The following is a 25,668-nucleotide window of genomic DNA, read 5'->3' on the forward strand; positions in this document are numbered from 1 at the left end:
AAGTATTGTGGGGGAGGGAGCAGTAGTGTGGAGGAGGGAGCAGCATTGTGGGGGCGGGAGCAGAAGTGTGGGGGAGGGAGTAGTAAGTAGTGTGGAAGAGGGAGTAGTAGTGTGGAGGAGGGAGCAGCATTGTGGGGCAGCAAGCAGTAGTGTGGCGGAGGGAGAAGTATTGTGGGGGAGGGAGCAGTAGTGTAGAGAAGGGAACAGTATTGTGGGGGGAGGGAGTAGTAGTGTGGAGGAGGGAGCAGCATTGTGCGGGAGGGAGCAGTAGTGTGGAGGAGGGAGAAGTATTGTGGGGGAGGGAGCAGTAGTGTAAAGGAGGGAGAAGTATTGTAGGGGAGGGAGCAGTAGTGTGGAGAAGGGAACAGTATTGTGGGGGAGGGAGTAGTAGTGTGGAGGAGGGAGCAGCATTGTGCGGGAGGGAGCAGAAGTGTGGAGGAGGGAGAAGTATTGTGGGGGAGGGAGCAGTAGTGTGGAGGAGGGAGAAGTATTGTGGGGGAGGGAGCAGTAGTGTGGAGAAGGGAACAGTATTGTGGGGGGAGGGAGTAGTAGTGTGGAGGAGGGAGCAGCATTGTGCGGGAGGGAGCAGTAGTGTGGAGGAGGGAGAAGTATTGTGGGGGAGGGAGCAGTAGTGTAGAGGAGGGAGAAGTATTGTAGGGGAGGGAGCAGTAGTGTGGAGAAGGGAACAGTATTGTGGGGGAGGGAGTAGTAGTGTGGAGGAGGGAGCAGCATTGCGCGGGAGGGAGCAGAAGTGTGGAGGAGGGAGAAGTATTGTGGGGAAGGGAGCAGTAGTGTGGCGGAGGGAGAAGCATTGTGGGGGAGGGAGCATTAGTGTGGAGAAGGGAGCAGTATTGTGGGGGAGAGAGTAGTAGTGTGGAAGAGGGAGCAGCATTGTGGGGGAGGGAGTAGCAGTGTGGAGGAAGGGATAGTAGCGTCGACAGAGTAGTAGTGTGGAGGACTATTTCATAAACAGGAATTGAGTTTTTGAAGACAATAGCATGTCTGCGACCAGCCTTCTCTGCACCGTTCGAGCCACCCTTGCTACAGGCATTTGCCTGGATTGTACTCAAAGCCTGCGGTGAAATGCAGTTAGTTATAAATACTGTTTCATTTTAGGAACTGTGATAGGAAGTCATTCTGTCATTGTTAAATGAAGTGGGAGAGTCGAGATCAACTGCCATGTGTAAGTAGGCCCCCGCCCAGGGGTGGACTGGCCTGTAGGGAACTCTAGAGATTGGCCTGGGCCTCTTTTGTGTGGTTCTTTTTCCCAGAGGAAAATGGTTGGGCTTGCTGAAAATGTGCAGTATGCGGCTACTTAAGAACATTATTTCCAGGGCCTCATTTGGTTCCCAGGCCTCCCCTGCCCCCACCACCAACAGAGCGACTCTATGAATCCGAAGAACGAGCCTGCAGCGTAACTGGTACAGCCGGAAAGACCAGGCAAACACCGACTTTGTGTCACGTGGAACGCAAGTAGTACTAGTACACATGACTCCTATGATTCAAAGTGCATTGTTGAGATGCTGTAAACTGCCTGTGCCCAGCGGAAGCCTGGGCAGAAAACCCAAAGGGGTGTGTTCCACGATGGGTTTTGTTAGTTGGTTGACAACCAACCTTTCAAGTGATGTTTTGCTTCTCCACTGCGAATTCCTACACTATTGGCAAAATGCATTGATTGCAATTATACAATCCCGTGTATCTCTATGCATAGTTGCCAACATGATACATTCCCATCTGTAGATGCTTATCCGGTCCTATTCTGATCTTTGCATTCTGGGACTTGAAGTTTTACATTTGCCATTATAAAACTACCAATCCCAGAATGCAATTAAAAAAACATTGCTGGATAAGCACCCAGAGACTGGAATGGATCATGTTGGCAACTGTCTATGCTGCACTGCTGTCATTTCCGAACATCCCCACTGTTCTGTCCTTGCTCCATCCTGCATTGAACCTGCCTTCTGACATCCACTTTGGCTGATCTCCTTTCCCTTTCTAAGCGCCTTCTGCTGATTTTATTTTGTGTTGTTCCTGCCCAAATAAATAGCGCGTGGCTCAGCTCGTCATGCTCCCTGCATGAGCCACTAGGTTTCCTGCTACTGCCATGAAACAAGCCAACAACCTGCTGACATATTGCAACCATGCACTCACCCAGGTGCTGGCCTACACACCAGAGGTAGGTGAGAGCACGCCTATGATGCAACACATAACACTCAATACAACTAACACACATGAGACAAGACATGTAACCCATATAACACCCATTACACATAGAACATCTCGCTACCTCCAGCTTAAGCTCAGACATACTCAGCATATAATGTTGTTATAAGAGATAATTTTGTTAGTCCAAATCTGAACAGGTTTTCTTCAATCAGGTCTTTTCTCGTGAGCTCGAAATCAGAAATCAAAGGTCAAAATAGGGCCACTGCCACAAGAAGAAGAAACAAGAAGAAACACATTTCTTTGAAGAATCGGTGGGAAGCGAAAGCAGGTGTTTTCCCTCTTACCTCATTGCGATCGTAGGTGGCATTCAGGAATCCCTTATATCTTTTACGTAGGTACTGCCCAAGTTCATACTGCTGCCGCATGCCAAGCTGTGATGAGAAATGTGGAAAAGAGGCCAGTGTCAATTTCAGCAGCTGCAGGTGTGACTGACACAGGCTCTATTGAGGTTTCACCAACGTCCGGTGTGGCCAACATGTTGAAACACACAAACAAACAACCAGTTGGCAGTCACCGGAATAACGCGCATATACAATTCAAAAATATTATTCTGTCTGTCGCATCGGGGAGATAACAGGTTTTCTTATGTACCAGGCACGCTGTAAGAACATTAGGAGGGCCCATGACACTTTCGGTGAGTTCCTACAGCAAGTAGACTAATCAGGGCGACATTTCTATGTGCTAGTTATTATGTTTATGTTATTGTCTTATTAGCGCCAGGAGGTCTTGTAACCGGCAGAGGTGCGCTACACAAACCCCATGTATATAAACATAAAGCACAAGCTACATGTTCTATTCTTACCAGTACACACTCCACTCCAGTGCCTCAGGTTACCCTTCTTAGGAGCATGTTCATGGTGTCGTATTAGACTGGGGGACACACACTCCATCCCAGTCCTCCAGGTTATCCATTTTAGGAGCTCGCAATTGGTGTCTCATTACACTGGGGAGGCACACTGCATTCCTGTAATCCAGGTTATCCTTCTTAGCATCATGCTTTTGGTGTTGCATTAAACTGGGGGAGACACACTGTACTCCCATTGCCTCAGTTTATCATCCTTAGCAGCATGCTTTTGGCATTGCATTAGGGTTAAGGAGGCACAATCCATTGCCTCAGGGTTTCCTTCTTAGCAGCATGCTTTTGGCATTGCATTAGGGTTAAGGAGGCACAATCCATTGCCTCAGGGTTTCCTTCTTAGCAGCATGCTTTTGGCATTGCATTAGGGTTAAGGAGGCACAATCCATTGCCTCAGGGTTTCCTTCTTAGCAGCATGCTTTTGGCATTGCATTAGGGTTAAGGAGGCACAATCCATTGCCTCAGGGTTTCCTTCTTAGCAGCATGCTTTTGGCATTGCATTAGGGTTAAGGAGGCACAATCCATTGCCTCAGGGTTCCCTTCTTAGCAGCATGCTTTTGGCATTGCATTAGGGTTAAGGAGGCACAATCCATTGCCTCAGGGTTTCCTTCTTAGCAGCATGCTTTTGGCATTGCATTAGGGTTAAGGAGGCACAATCCATTGCCTCAGGGTATCCTTCTTAGCCACATGGTTCTGGTGTTGCATTAGATTGGGGGAGACACACTCCATCCCAGTGCTCCAGGTTATCTTGCTTAGCAGCATGCTGTGGGGAGACACACTCTATTCCAGTGCCTAGGGTTATCCTGATTAGCAGCACACTTTTGGCATTGCATTAGGCTTAAGGAGGCACACCTATTCCATTGCCTCAGAGTATCCTTATTAGCTGTTACGCTCACCTGGTATCCACGGGGACGCCACACGATACTAGATGGAGATCTAAGCGCTACCCCGGACCCCTCTCTGCTTGGTTATGTGCCAGACGTTGGGTAGCGCCTATCACAGGAGAATGGAGGGTTAAGATACTGGTTCTGTGATGGATGGACTTCCACCTCCCTCTGGTCCAAATCCCCTCCCTTGGGGTTATTGCTCACCTTAGGTTTTTGTGCGTTGAACTCTCCATCCTGCGTCTCTGTGCAGGGGCGCGTGGTTGGTGCGGGCGTTCCTTGGACCTAGTTGCTTCACTGGTCTGTGTGCCGTTATGTCGGGTCCGACCGGCTGTGACTCTGACTTTCCTTGCTGTCTTCCAGGTGAGTTATAATGTCTTTTCCGTCTTTATTCTGTCCCTTTCTTTCCCTCCGTTTTCTCTATCTTCTCTGCGTCTTGCTCCACTATGCTGTTCCCTAACAATGTCCATTTTTGTTTTCCCAGGGATGGTTGCGATCTCATAGTTGCCGCGCCGATGGCAAAGACCACAGTGAGTTATTGATGCGCGGAGCGCTGTGCTGTTTATTGGTGTTAATTGCTAACCTGTGTTCTCTTCTCTTCTTTGTATAGGTTGCGGTGATGTTCCGGAGTGATGAGCGATCGAAGCGCTGCTTGCGAGGTAAGTGCTTTGTTAATGCTGACCTTGTTCCTTCTCACTTGCAGGTTGCGGTGAAACCCGGAGATGGGCGAGGTAAGAGAAGCGCAGGGTGCTGCCAGGACTCGCTGCTTGCCCAGGTAAGAATTGTTATTAATGCTGCCCTTGTTTCTTTACCTTTGCAGGTTGCGGCGAACTCCGGAGATGGGCGAGGTAAGCGAAGCGCAGGATGGATTCAAGGCCGGTTACTTCACAGGTAAGTGTTCATGCTCGCTAATACTGTTCTTGTTCTTCCAGGTTATTAATGGAATCCGGATCTAGGGCTTCAGGATCGGGCCGCCAGAGAAGCAGATGAGCAGGAGCTGGACACGGTGAGCGTTACGCTCAGGAGTGCAGAATAACTCGAAGCATGTTCTGCTGTTTGGGTGTGGTTTAAATAGCCTAGGCCAAGTAGTTCCAGGCCCAGCCACACCCAAAACACTAGACCGCATGGCTTGGTTCTAAAGAACTGAGCTGTGTAATAGGCCTCCATGTTGGATTAAGGTCCAAAACTGGTATTGCTTTATTCCTGATAATGAGCCTGGCACCAAAGGCGCCAGGACTGACTCCATGTATGTTTCTGATGGAGTTTTAAGGCTCTTGGGGCTAGTGTGAAGGGCTTTAGCCCAATCGCTGCCAGGGGGCTGTTATACCTGAGGGGGTCAGGGGCATGGATCATGACATTAGCAGCATGCCTTTGCTGTGGGGAGACACACTCTATTCCAGTGCCTCGGGTTATCCTCCTTGGCATGCTTTTGGCGTTGTATTAGACTGGGGGAGACACACTCCATTCCAGTGTCTCAGGGTATCCTTCTTAGCAGCATGGGTTTTGTTGTTGCACTAGATTGGGGAGACACACACCATCCCAGTGCTCTAGGTTATCCTGCTTAGCAGCATGCTGTGGGGAGACACACTCTATTCCTGTGCATCGGGTTATCCTCCTTAGCAGCATGATTTTGGTGTTACATTAGACTTAAGGAGGCACACCCATTCCAGTGTCTCAGGGTATCCTTCTTAGCCGCATACTTTTGGTGTTGCATTAGACTGCGGGAAAATGATTGTCATACAATGTTCAATATCTTGTTATCATCAGGTTTTCCCTGCGATGCACATTTGTTCACCATATGATGCAGTTTCCTCTTCTGGATGAGCTTGCAAAAATTATTATAGTGTTGTTTAGCAAAGAAGGGGAAGGAGCTGATTCTGGCATAATTTACCAGCAGAACTGCAGGATATGACGAGGCTGTACAAAATGTTCACATTTTTGTTGGGAAAGAAGGCATTGTGGATCGATAAACCCATGGCCTTTAAGTATTAGAATAGTAATAGTAAGTGATGTCTTAAGGAGACACACTCCATTCCAGTGTCTCAGGGTATCCTTCTTAGCAGCATAGGTTTTGTTGTTATATTAGATTGGAGAGACACACCCCATCCCAGTGCTCCAGGTTATCCTGCTTAGTAGCATGCTGTGGGGAGACACACTTTGTTCCAGTGCATTGGGTTATCCTCCGTAGCAGCATGATTTTGGTGTTACATTAGACTTAAGGAAGCACACCCATTCCAGTGTCTCAGGGTATCCTTCTTAACCGCATGGTTTTGGTGTTGCATTAGATTGGGGGAGACACACTCCATCCCAGTGCTCCAGGTTATCCTCCTTAGCAGCATGATTTTGGTGTTGCATTAGACTTAAGGAGGCACACCCATTCCAGTGTCTCAGGGTATCCTTCTTAGCAGCATGCTTTTGGTGTTGCATTAGACTGCGGGAAAGTGATTGTCATACAATGTTCAATATCTTGTTATCATCAGGTTTTCCCTGCGATGCACAGTTGCTCACCATATGATGTAGTTCCTCTTCTGGATGAGCTTGCAAAAATTATTATAGTGTTGTTTAGCAAAGAAGGGGAAGGAACTGATTCTGGCATAATTTACCAGCAGAACTGCAGGATATGACGAGGCTGTACAAAAATGTTCACATTTGTGTTGCGGAAGAAGGCATTGTGGATCGATAAACCCATGCCTTTTAAGTATTAGAAGAGTAATCGTAAGTGCTGTGTATAAAGTTGTATACACACACACACACACACACACACACACACACACACTTACACACACAAACTGTGCAGGTGGTAAAAAAAAGTCTGTCCAACTGGAGGGTTGTAGTGATGAGTAAGGTTGGCGCTGGAGGGGTAGGTTGACAATAAGAAGGTGGCTGGCAGGTAAAATGATGCAACTTTGTTAAGAAAGAACAGACTGTATTTGATAAAGAACTAAGTTATAGGGGGTCATTACGACCCCGGCAGTAGCCGTGCCGGTAAAAACAGCATGGCTGCCGCCAGAGATGTGTTTATTTCTCAATGGGACTGGGGAGGACGGATGCATCGTCACTGTATCCAACAGTGCCAGTGCATATCCATCAAAGTCTGCAAGCGGGTGCCTTTCTGCCTGTCAGGCCAGACCTGGTGGGCGGAAAGGCACCTGCACACAGAACTCAGAGTGTGCCAGTCCGGTAACAATGGTGCTGGTAGCTTACCGCCACCATTGTTACCTCACCGGCATAGTCATAATGTGGCCCATAGTCCTGTTTACGGGCACTGGATATTTGCTTGCTAGGCAACCATGTATTGTTGACGTGGATCGAGCTGGGATGTGCTGAGGTCCTGTGCTGACTGCTATGTGTTGGAAACAGCCATGTAGGACTACTTTGAAGTGCGCAGTGGCGTACAGATAGTGGGCCTTGGTGAGGGGTGTTGCTAGGTCTGAGAAAGATCTGGGACTACACTAATGTCAGGACTGTCGGGACTCGGGGCTGGCTAGCCTTTTGGTTGTAGCCCTTGAGCTTCCATCCGCTGCTTCACCCAAAAGACCCAGGCCTATAGCCTCCTCAGCTCCCCTCCCCCACACCCAGCAATGCCTCTGGCCATGGTGAGTGCCGGCACTCTCTCCTGATGCGCAGCATATATCAATGTTTGGAAAGGGCTTCTTCCCAAGTCGGGTGTACGGGTGAGTATGTCTGGTATAAGGCCTGCTGGCACCTTACTTTCATGGCTCTAGTGCAGAAGCACGTGGGTGCCTGGAATATGCGTCCCTGTGTTTACTGATGTTGACCGCAATCTGAGAACCTCATTCATCCAGTAGGGCAGGGCCGGTACAACTATTTGCCTGGTCTTGCTGCTGTTGAAATGCAGCTGTTGAGGGGTGCAAGCCCTCCTCTTAGCTTTGCCTCTTTTGAGAACTTGAATTAGAACTTTGGAACACGATTGGTGGAGGCCATGCTCATGTTCTTCCTGGGCCCTGTTCCTCAGGGAAGATCGTCATCCCTGTCTAAGAAATGTTTTTTTGCGGAGCATACTGCTGGCCCCTGGAGAATGTTCCGAAGTCAGGAAGGTATACAGAATAACTGGGAGGGAGGGGGGATATGCCCAGTTTTAAAATAAAAATGGGAGAAGTTTGCCTCATGCGATTTGCAGGCAGAACAATCAGGTACCTAGAGTTAAAGGGTGGCCTACGCATTGTTTTGCATATGGAATGCTGGTGTGTCAGGCCGGGTTCAGTGTTGGAAGATTTACACACTGAAACTGTGTAATGGTGTGCCCTTTTGCTTGTGTGTGTGGTGGCTGGGTTATTCTTTAGAAGCTGACACAGTCTATATTGCTGAAGCTAATAGGAAGAAGAGAGAAGTGTATCCTAAGGGCAATTGTGGGTTAATTGTTGCAGCCAGACAAGAGAGGCAAAGAGGCTGCCCCTCTGGAAAAGGGACTATTCAGAGAAATAGTGCCTTGTGTACTTGAAGGTGTTGAAGTGTCATAAAGTGAATCTTGTCATATCTGGAAAACACTGTTTAAAGGTGCTGAAGCTGTGGGTGGTGATGACTTGGGAGGTAGAGAAGCAGACCCTCATGGTGAAATCTTGCAGAAGTTACTTGAAGCCCGAGAGTTGCTTAGATGAAAGTAGAAGTGATGTGAAGTCATCCTGACAAAGATACAAACTGTATATTATAAAAAAAGAATTACTAAGCGTTGACCAAAAGCTATGTTTCTTTTTATTTTACCAGTGGTTGTGTTTATTTGAACCGAACAAGGAACTGTGGTGTCTCCTCTTGGACAATTAGAAGTGTGACAAAGCATCTTGGCTAGAAATAACACTGAAGCTATTTGATGACGTAGAAAGTCTTTATTCCAACAAGAAGAGAGGTTTTTCTGTTGTTTGAATTTTGGTTAACAAAACTATCCTATGACTCATTGTAAGAACAAAGAACTGAATTGAGACTTTATTACCTACCCGGATTTCCTTGTTTCTTTTGGTTGAACACTGGAACTGAAATTAACTTGAAACCTGGGGAAGGGAAGTTCACCCAGGTTACTAAGAAGGTCTGTGAATATCAGTGTTGATGTTATTGTGAATTTCCATATATTTCTTTATGTATTTGATGTGGTAAGTGGGCCAAATATCCTATGTTTTAGCGCATTTTCCATTAGCTTTGATAGGCAGAGAAATCCTCGTCAGAGTAGAGATAGTTAGGCATTTGATGAGATGTATACTTTAATAAAATGGCAAAGTTTGAGATCTCATCTAAAGGTTGTCAGCCTCACATTTCTGACCCCTCACAGTTGACAGCACAATTAGGGTTGCTTTCCTGGTTGTTTGATAGGGAGCCTATCTCTTCCTGTGGCATTGCTCCAGAGCATGGATTGCTCGACCCCTTTGGCAAGGGTGATGGCTTTGTCGAGCGTGAGCTCAACTGCAAGGCACTAGCGATCACTGACATTGGCATTTTATGTATGAACCATAAATTGGTATCCGATTACTGTATCTCAGAAAGAGATGAACTTGTAGGTGACTGCCAGCATACGAAGCGTAGACATACATTGGGCATCATTACAAGTATGCCGGTCTTGAAACTACGGTGCCGGTAAGCTTACCGGCACTGTTGTTTCCAGACTGGCATACTACAGGTCTGCCTGCCAGAGCCGCCGTGCCCGACAGGTCTGACCTTGCTGGGCAGAGCGGCCACGGTAAGCAGACTGTCACGGAAGCACCGGCACTGTTATTAATGATGCCGGTGCTTCCGTGGTCCCCACTCCCATAGAGTCCTATAGGACTCTATGGGAATGGGGAATAACATTTTACCGGCCCCTGACTTTCCGGGCAACCGGGGTTGTAATCCCCCAGTGTTACTGGGAAGTCAGGCGCTGGTAAATAATTACAGGTCCGGAAGCAACCTGCTGGTAGCGCCGGCACGGTTACCGCCAGACCTGTAATGAGGCCCATTGTTCGGCGATCGATTTCTGCTGTAGAAAAAATGCCTTTCCATGGCTGAGTTGATTCTGGGGAGGTCACCTGTCGAGGTGTGTGAATGTTTCTTCAAACACTCTGGGTGGTACTGTGTCAGGTGGTGTAGGAATGGAAAGAAGTTATCAACATACTTCCTACGCCTCTGATTCCAAACACTTGGTAAGGGAAAGCAGAATGGGTTAACAAGATAGTACACATTGTTGGGAAGGTGGGGAAGGATGAGGAAGAGGACTATGTTACTCCAGAGGTGGAGATACCTATCGCTGCAGAGTGTGAAAGCATTGGCGGATTCTGGATCTCCATATACTATCATACCGGAGGAACGGTATAGGCAGATCTGGGCAGGGGAGAAACACATGTTACATGGTAGTGACATAAGGCTGAAAGGTGAGGGTAGGATTGAGGTGATGGGTTTGTGAGCAACATGATCACTTACGGCACAAAAAGCATACAAGGAAAATGGAACTGTCTGCTTGGTTGGAAACACCAAGGTAGGCTTGGGATGGAATTGCATCTGGGTAATGAACAACAAGTAAAAGCAGTTGGTGTGAACAAGTCTGAATCATTTGCGCAGGAAGCTGCATTAAAATGTACAAGTTTATTTTGTAAAAGGATAGGGAAGATGTGTGGTTATTGTCATAAAATTCAGTTGTTGGCACAGACCTTGCCGTATGTGCCTAAGGTCAGTACTTTACCACTGGGAGTGAGAGGGGAGGTGAGATTGGAATTACAAGGTCTATGTCAGGCAGGAATAATTTGGCAAATAGAAAGCAGTGAATGTATGTCCCTGATAGTGGTCACGCAGGGGCTTGATGGGCCTATTAGGTTATGTGTGGATTTGAGAGACCTGAACCGGAAAACATGGGTGAACAGGCATCCATTACCAAAGGCCAATTAAATGTTAACAACTATGTCTGAGGCGGGTGATATAATATCATTGTTCTCTTATCGGCAGTCTACCAGGTGGATTTTCACCCGTTGTCCCATGCTTTGACAGTGTTTATTACTCACGTGGGGGCATACCAATATAAGAGAATGCTCTTTAGTTTAGTATCGGCATCAGCCATGTTCTAGAAAGTCACGGAAAATGTATTGGGTGGATGTTCCTGGAGTCAAATGTTTACAGGATATTTTGGTAAGAGCAACAAATGAGCAGAGCATGATGCGATAGTGTATGACGTGTTGCAGAGATTGGAGAAGGCAAGCTTGACAGTAAAACAGGAAAAGTGCCAGTTTAAAGTCATTTATTAGTCACAAAGGAGGAATTGGAGACCCGACCAGAGATGGTTTATGCCATTCTCGTGGTGAAATCCCCAGAGAAAAGGGTGTTTTAAGATTGTTCTTAGGCCTGATCGAGTACTAGCCACAATCTGTAAAGAACCTTCCTGTAAAGTGTGCTATATTGCAAGATCGTCTTGAGGTGAAGAGAGATTTTGTGTGGTATAAGGAAGAAGAGAAGGCATTTAGAAGTATGAAGGCGAAGGTGCTGAATACTCCAGTGTTATATAGGTTTGAGCCAGCAGCTGAAACAAGTGTAACAATAGAAGCATGTACACGAGGTCTGGGAGCCGTTCTTAGTCATGTCCGTGAAGGTGTAGAAGGGCCGATAGCATTTACATCTGGCTCCTTGACAGACACAGAAGCAAGGTATTATACTATAGAAAGAGAGAGCCTGGCATGTTATTGGGCGCCCAGATATTTTAGGACAGTTGTTTGGGGTGTTCCGTACAAGATCAGAAGTGATCACAAACCTTTTCTTTGATAAATGTATTCTCTACGAGAGGTTATGGTTTGGCAACACAGAGGATTGCAAGGTGGTTGGCAGAAATGCAAGGCTACGTAGTGGATCATATTCCTGGACGGTGTAATCCAGTGGCAGATTCTTAATCTAGGTCTCCAATGGAAGTGAAGGACCAAAATATAGATGTGTGTGAGGAGTGGATTGCACAGGTGGGGGAAACAGTAAGCAATATATGCACCCGGCCAGTCGGTTAGAGGAAATGAAGAAAGATGTAGAAATGATGGTTGCTATACAGAATATTGTTCAGGGACATCTCAGCCAGGCACTTGGTAGGGCTCTAATATGTTCATCCCCGACTAACTGGAGAGTTGGCATAGTCATCATGGATTATTGCTCCAACTGGCATGAAGTCAACTACATAGAGTCAATTACTACACAATCCATCACTTGGTTCTTGAAGGAGCTCTTCCATAGAACAGGTCTTCTGGAAACCATCATATGGGAGAATGGTGTGCAACTCACATCTGACCGCATGCGGACATGCCCAATGGCCTGTGGTGTGACCCACCACACCACCTCACTGTACCATCACCCGGCAAATAAGTTGGTTGAAAGATGTAAAAGAGGCCTCAACTCCGCCATACAGGCTGCCCAAGAAGGCCGAGGGATAGTTGCTCCTTGCCTACTGAATGACAACAAACTCCAGAACAGGTGTTTCTCCCTTCGAGATAATGAGGAGGTGTAAAACCCCACTCCTTTTCAAACCATGGTGGATTATTAAGAGCAGCAAGGCAGCCATGTCTGCCCCCCTGAATACTCCATAGATCTGTGACAATCTGGCTGCCATCCGAGAAGGCATGGAACAGTTCCATCAGAGCACAAGTCGAGGGACCATGCAGGGAGAGTTTCTGGCCACTTTATTGAGAAGCCGGACGCCCCCCTCTGTTTGTTTAAGGAATTAAAGAAAATAAGCAATTTGCTGTGATTTCCATCAGCAATTCTTGCCGAAGCTGTGAATTGAAGCAGTGACATGTCTTGCATTGGCACCCTGCTATACAGGACCTGTTTGGGTACCTATTCTTGGATTTGAAATGCTTAGCTTGTATATTTAGCCAGCAACGCTACGGAAAAATATGTTCTCTTGGCAAATGCTTATTTGCCCCGTGCAATTCTTTCAATTGTGAAATACAAATTGAATGATATTTCCATATTTCACTTTGGGATATGTTTTATTCCGTTGACGTCACTTCCAAATGCGTGTCAGAACCCCCCTCCCACTTTCTTTTTTAGGACTCGAGCCCTGAGTTCCATAATTGCATGCATGCCACTTGAATGCCAAAGGTGAAAATTGAGTGAGAGCCATGTGCAGAAGGGTCTTTCCTAATTCAGCACTCCATGTCAGATAGACACATTGTTGCACTGCGCCCTTAGGCCCTCCAATGACAAGGTGTAAAATGTGTCGCTAATTGCCAACATCTGTGATTCTGCCAGAGCTATCTCTTCTCCAGCTATGAGCTACTGTGTATGCATGATCTGCCCAGCAGGTCACTCCTGCCCTTGGGGAAGGCGTCCAAGCTTTTAAGTCTTTTCAGTTGAAAGGGCTCTCGTGCCTCAGGGGGGCCCCCAGCAACTTACCCCATGTTGCCAGTCAGCAGTCTTATAACACAGCAATATATTCCATTTTATATTACTTTCGTTCTGGGGCTTTAAATGTGTGATTTGAAGTGCTCCACTTACAAGCTACGTTTGCTGGGGCCCTTCTGGCCATCACCTCCCAAAGAGTATACAGAGGTGTTATCACCCTGTTGCCTTTTAACATATGTTCCTCCACACCAGCCACTTGCTGACAAAGAAGGATTTATAGCCTTTCAGTGGTCATTTGGTGTTTCAGCTCCCTGCTGGCTGGACGTCTCGTGATACTCTCAGGCTGTTACCCCCTGGCTGTATTTCTTTATCTCCATTAAAATGCATGCAGCCGACGGGTGCCTCAGACTGTTTTCCGCTCTAGGAAACGGGGTCCCCAACTATCATGTTGAAATGGGCCCCCACACATCTTCAGACGGGCCTGCCCACCATTCTCCCTTCCCCAGCGCTGAGCTCATCTCTTCACATGCCACCGCTGCTGTGTAGCACCTTCCCCAGATAGTGCTGAATCCTTCCGGTTCAGGTACAGAGAGGAAACCCGCTCTCAACAGCGCAGTCTCACTGGGCTCAGCCGCCCCCTTCAGGGCAAGACATCCAGTGCCTGTGCCTCGTAGTGGACCAACTAAAGGCTAACATGCGCTTCAGCACTTCATTCCTACAGATCGTAGCTAGATAGAGACTAGCTAGATAATAAATAACAGTATCCTGGGCTGCTTGTTTCCTCCTCATGTTTCAGAGTCGCTATCCCGCCTGTTTGCAACTTACTTGTACTGTTACCGTCTGCCTTATCGTAGGCTGTTGTTTGCGACAGGGGATTATTCAGACAGAAGCCTTTATGATGCACAGTTGGGAATTGTTGTGACCTATTTTCTCTGGCTTCTAGCCAAGAAGAGCCTTGTTAACATGACACCCACGGTTGCCAGGGGCTTCTTCAGGCTCCCCTTGGCAACCGGTGAAATACAAACATTAACTCAGTGTGAATGGGAACGTATATAAAGGGATACTAGGGCACATCTAAAATGTATTAAAAGCGTAACGGGTCATTTATAATGGACACAATGTTATAGGGTGAATCTCATTTGGAAGTTAGATTTGCAGTACACACTATGGGCCTCATTACGACCCAGGCGGTAAGGGGTTAACGGCACCGTAAAAGGTAGTGGCGCCGTTAACCCCTTACTGCCTAATTACGAGGTCCCTTTGCGGGTCCCTATCTTAACGGCTGGTTTTACCAGCCGTTAAGGATTGGACCCGCAAAGGGACCTTGGAGGTAATTACGGTACCGCAATTTGCGGAACCGTAACTACCGCCTTCCCCATTTCCATTAAGCCCTATGGGGGCAAAAATGGGAATGGGGAAGGGCCATTGGTGAATGGGGAATTACCGCCCCACCAACCTTGGAATGTGGCGGTAATTCCGCCATTCACCATGGCGGAATCGGTAAAATACTGGTGGCAACCATGGCCCTACTAGCGCCATGGTTACCGCACGGGTCGTAATGAGGCCCTATGTATTAGCTTGTCTTTGTCCAGGGATAAGCTCTTGCTTACTGGGGGCAGCCTTTAGCTCCGGTTCATTAAATATTTATTTCAATCTGCAAATTCAACCACATCACCTTGACCCTCATCGAACTGCATGGGCTCCCGCTGCAGGCCTATATCATCTTCAAATCCTGCTGCATCACCTAAAAGGCTGTCACCATTAAGTCACCAAGCTACCTCACTGAGAAATATAGTATCTATGGGGGCCTACGATCCACCAGAAGTAAGGACATGTGCAGACCTGGACTCCAACGATGCAGGAAGGAAAGAACCAGAAGACAGGCCTTCTATGTCTATGCCCCCGACTCTGGCACCTCTTACCCATCAGGCTCCCTATAGTTCAGGAAGGAGCTTGAGACCCTCCTCTTCAAGGAATGTCTCACTCACCATGCACTTCACACACTACCTGAGACTGGGTGATCTGATCCCCACTGTTTCCTCCATTGGTTGCTTTCAGATCCTTTGCTGATAAATTGTCGGCCCCCCTCCTCCACTGTTGTTAGCTCCTCACTCCCTTAGTTCTCTGTGTTCCAGACCATGTTCTTTCCCCTATGATCGTAAAGTGCTCTGCTGCTTCCTGAAGCTAGGTCTGTGCTCAATAAATATCCTAATAATATTAATAATAATAATAATAATAATAATAATCACTGATATATCACAGCTGTTCTTCCCCCTTGCTGCTGTGACTAACAAAGGTACTAAGATCACAAAAGCTCTATGTAAATTGGAGCTTATTGTGATGTCACTGAGTGTTTATTATGATGCCATTGAATGCAATAGTAATTATGATGATGCAATTTAGTATAGATTGTCTTAACAGAAGCAAAATAATGTTGAAAATAATGTTTAAAAAGTGGGAAACAATGTCTTTTAATGTAAAACATAGACACACACACAAATACGTATATGGTATGTAGGCATTTCAATTATTTTCAAGTCATTTGTATATATATGTTTCTTATTTAAAATAAATGGTGATAAAAAAACCTCTGAAAGTTGTCCCAGTCCTTGTGGCCAGGCGGCTTCTTGGTGTGGATCAGTAGGAAAGGGTTCATTTGCACTTCTGTCTCCATGCCGAAATATCTGGCAAAATAAAATGTAAACATAGGTTAGATTTCCTCAATAATTCTCATTCAATCTTTCAGTTTTCCAAACAGATTGCAGGTAGAATCCACTGGCAATGGGCCTCATTACGACCCAGGCGGTAAGTTACCGCCTGGGTCGTACCCTTATCACCATGGTGTAAACTACGTTTACACCATGGTGGATGGCAGATTTACCGCCCCATTCCAAGGTGAGTCGGGCGGTAAATCCCCATTTCCCATTTACCCTTCCCCATTCCCATTTTTGCCCCATAGGGCATAATGGGAGTGGGGAAGGCGCTAATTACGCCACCGTAAATTACGGTGGCGTAATTAGCACCATGGTCCCTTAGCGCCATGGATTTTAACGCCTGCAAAAAGCAGGCGTTAAACTCACCATGGCGCAAAGGGACCTCGGAATCAGGCGTTAAGGGTCGGCGCCGTTTACGGCGCCGTTAACCCCTTAACGCCTGACTTGTAATGAGGCCCAATGTGTCCTCACTTGGATAAATAACTGGATCATGCCATTGAGTACATTCTTAATAAATGACTGGCAAACGCGTGGGCCTCATTACGAGTTTGTCTGTAATTCAGCTATACATCCTGTTTACCGTTAACCACAACTTGATCCAGTCGTTTTACCATGGGATTACAAGTGGTGGAAGGGCAGTGTAAACCCCCATTTTTGAAGTTCCTGGGAGTCCTGCGATAATTCTGCCAATTTTTGGAGGAAAGGTGAAATTCTCCACTTTTCCTCTAAACTTGGAATTTGGCGCTGCGGTAAATACAGCTGCAATTTTGTTATTGCCAAAAAAAGTGTCACTAATTCAATTGCAGCCACCTTTTTACTGCGCCACCAAACTCGTAACAAGGCTATTCTTGGTGGACTTAATTTGTGTAGAATGACATATTCAGCAACAGAGATATACACACAGCGACAAGCAAGGTTGAGTAGAAAGAAGGCATGCTCAGCCACTGTGAGAGAGTTGAAATACCCATGACATTCTATTACCACACATTCCCCCTACAGCTCCTTATCCAGGGATCATAATTCAGAATCAGGTCACAAACAGAAAGTACAGGTATACACACTTTCACTGACTATGGCAGTAGAATGTAAAAAAGCCTTTCTATTGTAATAGTATTGTCACACCTCTTCCTTCTCTCTCTCTCTGCCCTGTTAATCTAGTTCTCTGTTCTTTTCTCTGTTCTTTCCTGCTCTCCCTCGACTCCTTACAGCTTGCCGACTTGCTGCCTGGTGCACAGGTTCCGGCATCCCTGTCAGTCTTCTTTCGCACTTGCCTCAGGTCCCTACATCCCACCCACACTCCCTGCACTTGAGTTATGACCTTGAGAATGGCTCTCTCTGCACTACCCCAGTCTCAACCAACCTGGTGAACTTAACTCCCCCTCCCTGTGACCTTCTGTGCACTTGCATGATCCCTCACGCACCACGCCTGAAGATCGTTTGACTGTTCCCCTTTGTCGACCCCCCCTAATTTGCACTAGTAAAACTGCAGAATCGCTGTCAGGCCTATTTGCTCTAGCCTGTGCTGACTATGATCGTCTCAGAAATGTAAGGGGTCTGAACGACTGTTGTTTTTTCTCTTGTTCCCACCCTCCTTGAGCGCTTTGAAACACTTGCTTGTGTATAGGCGCTATACAAATAAACAATACCATACCATACCATACCATACCATACTAAACCCTGATAGGAGAAGAAGCTCTTTGACCCATACATTCCAGCTGCCCTAGACACATGCAGCTTGTCAAATGGATTGATAGATTATGCAGGGGTGTTTCTAGGTATAGAAAAGATCTGGGGCTTTGTTAATGTTGGGTCTCGCGGCTAGCTGTCCTTTTGGTTGTAGACCCTGAGCTTCTGTCCGGGGCTACAACCAAAAGACCTAGGGCTATAGCCCCATAAGCACCCCTACATCCCTTACCAATGTCTCTGTCCTGCGGCAGCATCTTGTTGGGCAGGTATGCCAATTCAACCTTGATGCAATAATATCGGGTCAACAAATAGGGCTGTTGTAACAAGTGTCATTCGCAGCTCTCTTGGCACCACCTGTCAGCCAGGCAGCCTTGTGGAGGACTGCTTTGAGGGTAATGAGCATTAAGGCAGGTGGACCGGCCAAGATTTCGTTTGCAGAATCAATGTTGGTTACAATAAGGGCCTGCCTCAGAGTGCAGAAGTCGCGCAATGAAACAAAGAGCTTCCGGGCGCAGAAGAGAATAACGTTGAAAATTGCCATGCTTAAAAACCTGCTTTCATAGAGAGACTGGGATCCAGAAGGAAGCTATGGGATTTGGCTGATGGAGACAAGATGGGAACACTCTTATTTTCTGCCAACTCTTGAATCCACATCTGTACAGACAGCCAGTGGTGTTGCTTGCCAATGACCAGGCACTCAGTGATGGCAGTGATAAGGTCTGAGAAAAGCCCAGAATTCCACTCTTTTTTATTTTATTTTTAATTTGGATACAACCAAATTTGGGTTTTTTCACAAAACATTACATATAAAAATGAAATGTACATCACAGATCTACAAATCAAATTACAGATTTGATCATCATAAAAAACATTTCAAGCAATCTTTAATTAAACTTTCCATATCTAAAAAAACGAAGAAAAAGGGAGAAGTGCAAATCTTTAACAATATCTTAACTGAATAAATCCAGTCTGTTGCAATACTCTTATCACATTAATTGTTAAAGAAGTTTAATTCCACTCAGTTTAGAATTCCACTCTCTAATATGATCCATTCCGGCCGCGAGGGGGCCCAACGCTCTCACCAGACAACATCTGCAGGCACAGCGGGGTGTCCACCTACTGGTGCACCGCCATACCCAGTCAGATACCAGACCCTCCAGCGGCTTCAAGTAAAGACTGAATAATATGGGGGCACTGGGGCAGGGGTAACCTCTGGGACACTTATTCCAGGCCCTTATGAAGTGGAAAGCTTTCAGCTTTGAAGAAGTCACCCCAAATGGGAATGATATTCCCCGACGTGGGCCCTGTGCTTGCTGTGCATACAGTTCAAAACTACACATCACTGATGATGCCAAAAGGGGTCAAAACATTACTGACGTTGCTTGTGCTCTCTTGCAGAAGGGATGTGGCCTAACAGTTTGGGGTGGACTCCCTCTTTTGGGGTGATCCAAGACGGATTTACATTTTTCCCCTTCTGAAAAACCCCGGCTTGGAGGGTTGCCCAGTGAAAAGCTAGTTAATATGATTAATTAGCACCCTGAAAGGGGGCGCTGGCCCGTCAGGCTGCTCGGAACGCGGGCTGTGTTGCATGGTACAGGACAGTGTTTCCGAGGAGCCTGGGTGCTGCTAGCCAGTGCTTCCTTCCACATTCTTCCCCGTCCCCTCCCCCTCTTAGCACTGTGTAGTTCCTACTTGGGTGCTAAGAGTGTGTATTCACAGCCACAGTATCAACATTGAAAACGGACTTGAGAACCACAGCGTGGAGCCGGGCTGCACAACAAGGTATGTTTCTTTTAAAATAAACCAAAAAATACACACCAATAGCACCCGCATAGGGAACTATATGGGTGCTAATGCTGATATGCCCCTTGGCGTCGAGCCGACTGCTGCCGGTAACAGCCCGCATTAATACGCCCTCGCTTAGCTCGTGCCCTTAACTTGGGTGGCAGGCCGTTACCGACTGGGTGGCCCCGACGCCGAGCAGCATATCGCCCCATTCAAAACCTTCAATCCATTAGTTTTCAGTTTTGAAAATGAAAATGGTTGGCTAGGCATGAGGAAAAACAGTGCTGAGCACTGTGCTGTCAATCCCGACCCGATGGGTCAGGATTTTAAGCAAAACAAAAATTGCTGTGAGATCCCGTAGCTGGCAGACATCACCCAATACCTGCGGGTGAGGCCTCGGTAAACCTTTAAAATCCTGCTAAACGTGCATGTCGAGTAACTTAGTTTACCAACTCTCAGGGGAGCAACTATGTTCTCAGCATGGTAAAGGAAATTAGCTGTGTACAGTGAGCGTATGGTTGCAGCCAGAGGGTGTTGCTTTGTATTGCACTACACTAGTAAAATTGAGTATGAACGCTCATTATAGAATCCATGAAGGACCAAAAGACATTGGGCCTCATTACGACCCGGGCGGAATGTGTTTAATGGCGCCGGTAAAGGTGCTGGCGCCGTTAAACCCATAACGCCCTATTACGAGGTCCCCTTGCGGGACCCGCTCTGGACGTCTGGTTTTACCAGACGTCCTTAGCAGGTCCCGCGAGGGGACCATGGAGCCTACAACGGGACCGTTATTGACAGGCCCGTTGTTAGCTCCCTCCCCATTCCCATGGAGCCCTATGGCGGCTCGAATTGGAATGGGGATGGTCCGGGTTCCCTGAATGGGGAAATACTGGGCCCTCCAAAGTTCGAATGGCCCGGTATTTCCCCATTCAGGGACCCCCGACCCGGACCCGAGTTTGGAGGCAGCCATGTCCTTATTAAGGGCATGGCTACCTCCAAACTCCTAATGAGTTCCATTGCGTTTTAAAGAACATCTCACCAATTACTCCACTCAACCCTGTTTTCACCCTGTCGACTGCCGCTACCCATTCCAGCTTCTCTGCTACCCCTGCATCCTACTTGTAACTCCCTGCCAGGAAGATAGCTCAGTGGGTGTTGAGCGTTCGCTGCTGGGATCTGTGTGTGATCTGAAGGTCGCAGGTTTCGAATCCCGGCAAGGCCAACTCAGCCTTTCATTCTTCTGGGGTTGATAAATGAGTAGCAACCTTGGTTGGGATGATGTATGTAAATATGTTCTATGTACATCGCTTAGGCATATGGGCTATATAAATAAACAAATCATTGTGAAATCATCGCTGGGTGGTTTTCCTTTCTACAGCAATTTGTTGCTTCCTGGAAAGGTGTGGGCTTTATAAGTTCATACATACATTGGACATAGGGTACAACCAATAGTAATTACCACTGCTATTTTGAGTCTGGAATCAAATCATGAGCCTTAGACTATTGCGTCTATGGTAACCATATGAACGATTATTTTCTTCAATGTAGTTAAAGTACTTTATAAAGCACATACGCTTTACTATTCTTATCTCATTAAATAAACCATATTAAATATAGCAACATAGTTCTTCACTGAAACTTCCTAGACACACATATGTTAAGGAGTCCCTTTTTAATCTAGATAAATGCAGCAATCATGCACAGCAATCCCTGTGAGTGGGTAGGTGGGAGTGCTATGGACATTTGCGTGTCTCTCAAGAAGTGAAAATGGTAGGTGATTAAAAAGGAGAAATGTGCATAAGGCGGCATGCTGTAGGGAACAATGACTACAAGCAGGCAATCGTATAATGCATTTACTTTCACTGTGCTTCTTTCGGTTTGGGAATACAGTTGTAAAACAGAGATTACTAAAAGGGGTTTGATTTGATGGGTGAGAGGAGGAGAGGTTGCATGCAAAGTAAGGGCTTTGTATCAGGGGTAGGGTGAGGATAGGCAGAATTCCAGGTTATGGGGTTGTCTTGTGGGAGGAGCAAGGGGCCTAACTAGGGGAGGGCGAGTGCAAGGTATAGGCAGCTTGAAATATTCATCTATCTGTGCAGTTGCACAGAGCATTGCAGCCTTTGCCCCATAGCGGAGATAAAAGGTTTGGATGCCTGCGAGTGACGTGTTATTTATTTATTTATTGGACATTTGTATGTTACCGTACACCACACCCTACGGAATTCAGCAGGGCATCCCCCTCACTGGGGACTCATAAATACTATTGGTAATTTGGCCCTTTGACATCAGCATTCAGCAATGCATTCGAATTAAGGCATTATATACTTGTAGTCTTCCATTAAAGATATGTTAAATAAAGCTACAATCAAATACTTTTTGCTTATCGTATTTCTATAATAGGTTGTGCATCTGTCGGGATGATTTGAGCACTTTCAAGTCATCTCTCTTAAACAGAATAATCTGCTAAACCAAACAACCCATATGTCTACAAATTAGGCCTGAGAAGATATGTTGTCAAAGTGGCTAACTGCTAGATTGTGATCAAATCCTGACTTCACCATTTAACTTAAAGGAGAGTTCCGGGACTTTTTTTTTATTGTCCCTACGGGTCGGCCATGTGTTTGTAAGCATAAATCGGTAGATCGTAGGAAACTTTCCTATGGACCTTACCCGACTTTTCGCCCCTTATCGCACTCGAAATCAGCCTCCATTTTGTGATAATCCTATCATTCCGCCGCATCGACCTGGCTCACCTGCCTTTGCGGCACTAAATCAAATCCCCCGCCCCTGAGCCTGACATCAGCAGACGCGTACTGCCCATTTCAAGCACGTCTCGTGTCAACAATCGCTGCGCCTCAGCTATTGACGTGTTGCCATGGAAATGGCAGGACGCCTCTTTCCCCAATAAGTATAAACAGACCGTTTCACAACATACAGCAGCAGATTTTCGATTCCATTCCTCTCTCTGTGTTACTTTGAGTATTCTGTGACTCGTTTCAGTGCTCTGGTCAGCTACCTTCGCCGCTTGTAGCCCGTGTGAACAGATACCAGTACCACCGCTATAAATTATTTTACTATCTTTACCGCACAATGGCCACAATAATGCCGTATATGTACGAGCCCGAGTACACCGAGGAAGAACTACTGGAAAGGCAAGCACGCGAAAACGATGGGGATTCGGACGGCAGTTGGGAGGACCAGTCAACGGATGAAGAGCCTGGACCATGTCGCATGGACGGCGTCTCCACCTGGTGCACGTGCAATCGGTGCGAGCTAATGCCAACTGAGGAGGAGAACTGCTGCTGCCGTGAAAATTCCGGGTGCTTGGCCTACATTTCGGAAAGCGAGCAAAGTCAGCAGGAAGGCGAGCAAAGTCCGCAATGCATCACCGAGCTGCCAGAGTTCAGGGAAGCCTGCCTCTCACGGACAGTGTTGAGGATGATGATGGTGCTTATGCACGAACTTCGTGGCACTGTTCGTCCGCGTAATCCGAGTAACGAGTAAGTATACTCTGTTTGTGATGTCAGTGATGCCACCACTATTTCATGGTCGTCTCCCACATATAAAATTACATTTACATATCATTGGAACGCATGTAAATTGGTTCCATATAGTGCATTTTCTAGATATAATTTTTTTCTAAGAAAAATGACATGTGTTACCTGAATCGACATTGATAAGAAAGTTTGGTCAGTTTAATACAGTTTGCATCTTTTTTTTTCACAGGTGGTACAGGCTGGTGGCCTATCGTTGCTTCACTTGGTGGCTTCACGGGAGGCTCGGACACCGCGTTCGGAGAGTAATACCTGCCTGTGCGGTACTTGCCATTAGACAACATTTCCCCAGTGACAGTGGACAATACCGCGGATTTTCCCTCGATGTGCTGCAACCTCAACTTTACAATGTGTAATGTTTATTATTTATGTTTAATTAAAATCTAAAATAAAGCCCAACATATATTTTAACAATGGTTGTTTTGATTTTTTAAATGAATCTAGTGTATATTCTCCTGGGAGGGTGAGGTATTTATAAACTCACCCCCCTGCCTTCCATGTAGTAGATCCTGCAGCCATCCTCTTACATTCAGTTAGATGGCCTCTCCTTGGTGAGGCCCTGCGGCAAACGGGTCTTGTCTGCACGACCACCGCCCCGATCCACCCCCCGCCTTATCAAAGGCAGTTCGCACCGGGGTACTTGAGCTGCTGGCAAGTGGAGCTGTCAGGGAGCGATAAAGGCCAAGAGGTGCCAAAGACCATGTACACTTCAAAGTGGTCTATAGAGCATGGGTTTGTTGTTCCCATGTCTACCTCCAGACCCCGTGTCTCCTGCCAAGCATCCCCCTCACGCTGGACGGCCCCCTGCAATCCACATAAGTGTGTCTCCATTCACGAGTCTTCCTGTGTCTTGTCTGCACGACCACCGCCCCGATCCACCCCCCGCCCTATCAAAGGCAGTTCGCACCGGGGTACTTGAGCTGCTGGCAAGTGGAGCTGTCAGGGAGCGATAAAGGCCAAGAGGTGCCAAAGACCATGTACACTTCAAAGTGGTCTATAGAGCATGGGTTTGTTGTTCCCATGTCTACCTCCAGACCCCGTGTCTCCTGCCAAGCATCCCCCTCACGCTGGACGGCCCCCTGCAATCCACATAATGCCACGACATATACACGTCATTCATTCACAAACACACCCCTGGTTCGAATTCTTTATAACCCACCTCATATTTCTAATGAGAACTTCTTTGCGCTTTGCTAGTCAACCCGTGAAGGTGCTGGTTATCTGCTCTTCGTCTCTGTGAACTTCCGTGACCACTTTGAGCAAACTCGTCAGTTTGCAACCTGTGAACTGCTCCCTGTTCTACGACAAGAAACTACTCTGATCCCTGCATCTAACTGTTTGTTCGTCAAGGTAAGTCCATGTACCATAATCATTTTGCGTCCAATTTTTTAATTTATATCTATTTGCTAGTAGTCATCAAATTGCATCCATGTTTTCTTTTCGTTCACGACAGTACATGCAAGGAACTAGTCACATGTTCTGAGTTTAGTCAAATTACTTTTTCTATTTTTTGAAAGTTATTGAAATACTTATCCGCATGTGAATAACGTGTATAGTTCCAAGAACCAAAACGGACCTTGCATTGAACCTTTTATGTGTCATTTACTGTTTTAACACATTGGTATTCATAGAGAATTGTTGATCTTTACTTTTCAGAACTTTCCATAATGCCTGCCTGTTCCATTGGCGGTTGCCCTTCGAAGACCCATAACAAATCTGAAGGTACTATAATGCATGTTTTCCCTAAGACAATAGATCAGATAAGAGAATGGGTCCGATATTGCGGATATCCAGCCTCTGAGCTAGAAAGTAGAGTCCTAGAAGTCTTTGCGGACAAGAGGGGTGATCGATACCGCATCTGCAGCAGGCACTTTAGCCCAGACATGTACTCCACATCATTGCTAATAAAGAAGAAAACACCGCGAGCGAGGCGAAAATTGCTCTCAACCGCTATTCCCACTCTATTCGTCCACATCCCTCCACTGGTGAGTCAAGTTTACGTATTTATCTCTCGGCCTTGCGGTAGTGTGTAGCATTAGCTAACAATAATTTCCCCATTTATGTATCCACTCAATATGAAGGCGGAAGATTCTCCATCCGTGTCGTTATTGCAGTCATCAGCCACTTCAAGCGCCTATCGGGTAATCTTACTTAGCTATTCTGACACTGACTTGTTTTAGGCATGTAAATCAATAGTTTTAATTGATCGTGTAATTATTTTACCTAATGGTACACCCTTGTACTCGTCCTCTAGTCTTTGTTTTCAGTTATAATTATTGTTATCCAAAATAATGCAAGTACTGTCTTTCAGGGAGATGCTGAGGAGTCCAACGCATTGACGACAACCGTAGATGTCACTCAGATGCTCGAGGTACGTTTCCGGACAGTTCCATCGATGGAGATCATCAGATCTTGCATTCTTGTAGCGTGATTGTTACACACAATGTTTCTTTCGTTTTTAGCCATTGATATGTCCTTCTGTCGTCGCCCTCCTATTTGTCTTCTTTTTTCAATATTGTGTTCATTACTAATGAAAGTCCTATGTTTCAGGGAGTCGATGGAGCATTAGTCCAAGTAGAAGGGGGAGCATGCAGTTACGGGTCGGCGCAACAGCTTGCAGAAGTGTGCACCGCAGTTACATCGTCCCTTGATGTTCTTATGCATTTCGAGGT

The 25,668-nt window shown here is 46.5% G+C and overlaps 1 protein-coding gene and 1 long non-coding RNA gene across 2 annotated transcripts in view; one reads left to right on the forward strand and one right to left on the reverse strand.

The window, feature by feature from the left end:
* Positions 1-25,668, reverse strand: part of LOC138570105 (prostatic acid phosphatase-like) — a 507,576-nt gene that overhangs the window by 309,952 nt on the left and 171,956 nt on the right. The window contains exons 2-3 of the mRNA XM_069648717.1: positions 15,846-15,941; positions 2,511-2,597 (exon numbers count right to left, since the gene is read on the reverse strand). Coding sequence (XP_069504818.1) covers positions 2,511-2,597; positions 15,846-15,941 — 183 coding nt within the window. The remainder of the gene's footprint in view (positions 1-2,510; positions 2,598-15,845; positions 15,942-25,668) is intronic.
* LOC138570106 (uncharacterized) overlaps positions 1-25,668 on the forward strand; it is a 266,534-nt gene that overhangs the window by 171,745 nt on the left and 69,121 nt on the right. The window lies entirely within an intron of this gene.

Source organism: Ambystoma mexicanum, chromosome 2q (assembly GCF_040938575.1).
Source record: "Ambystoma mexicanum isolate Mex_15411 chromosome 2q, UKY_AmexF1_1, whole genome shotgun sequence".
Taxonomy (NCBI): Eukaryota; Metazoa; Chordata; class Amphibia; order Caudata; family Ambystomatidae; genus Ambystoma; species Ambystoma mexicanum.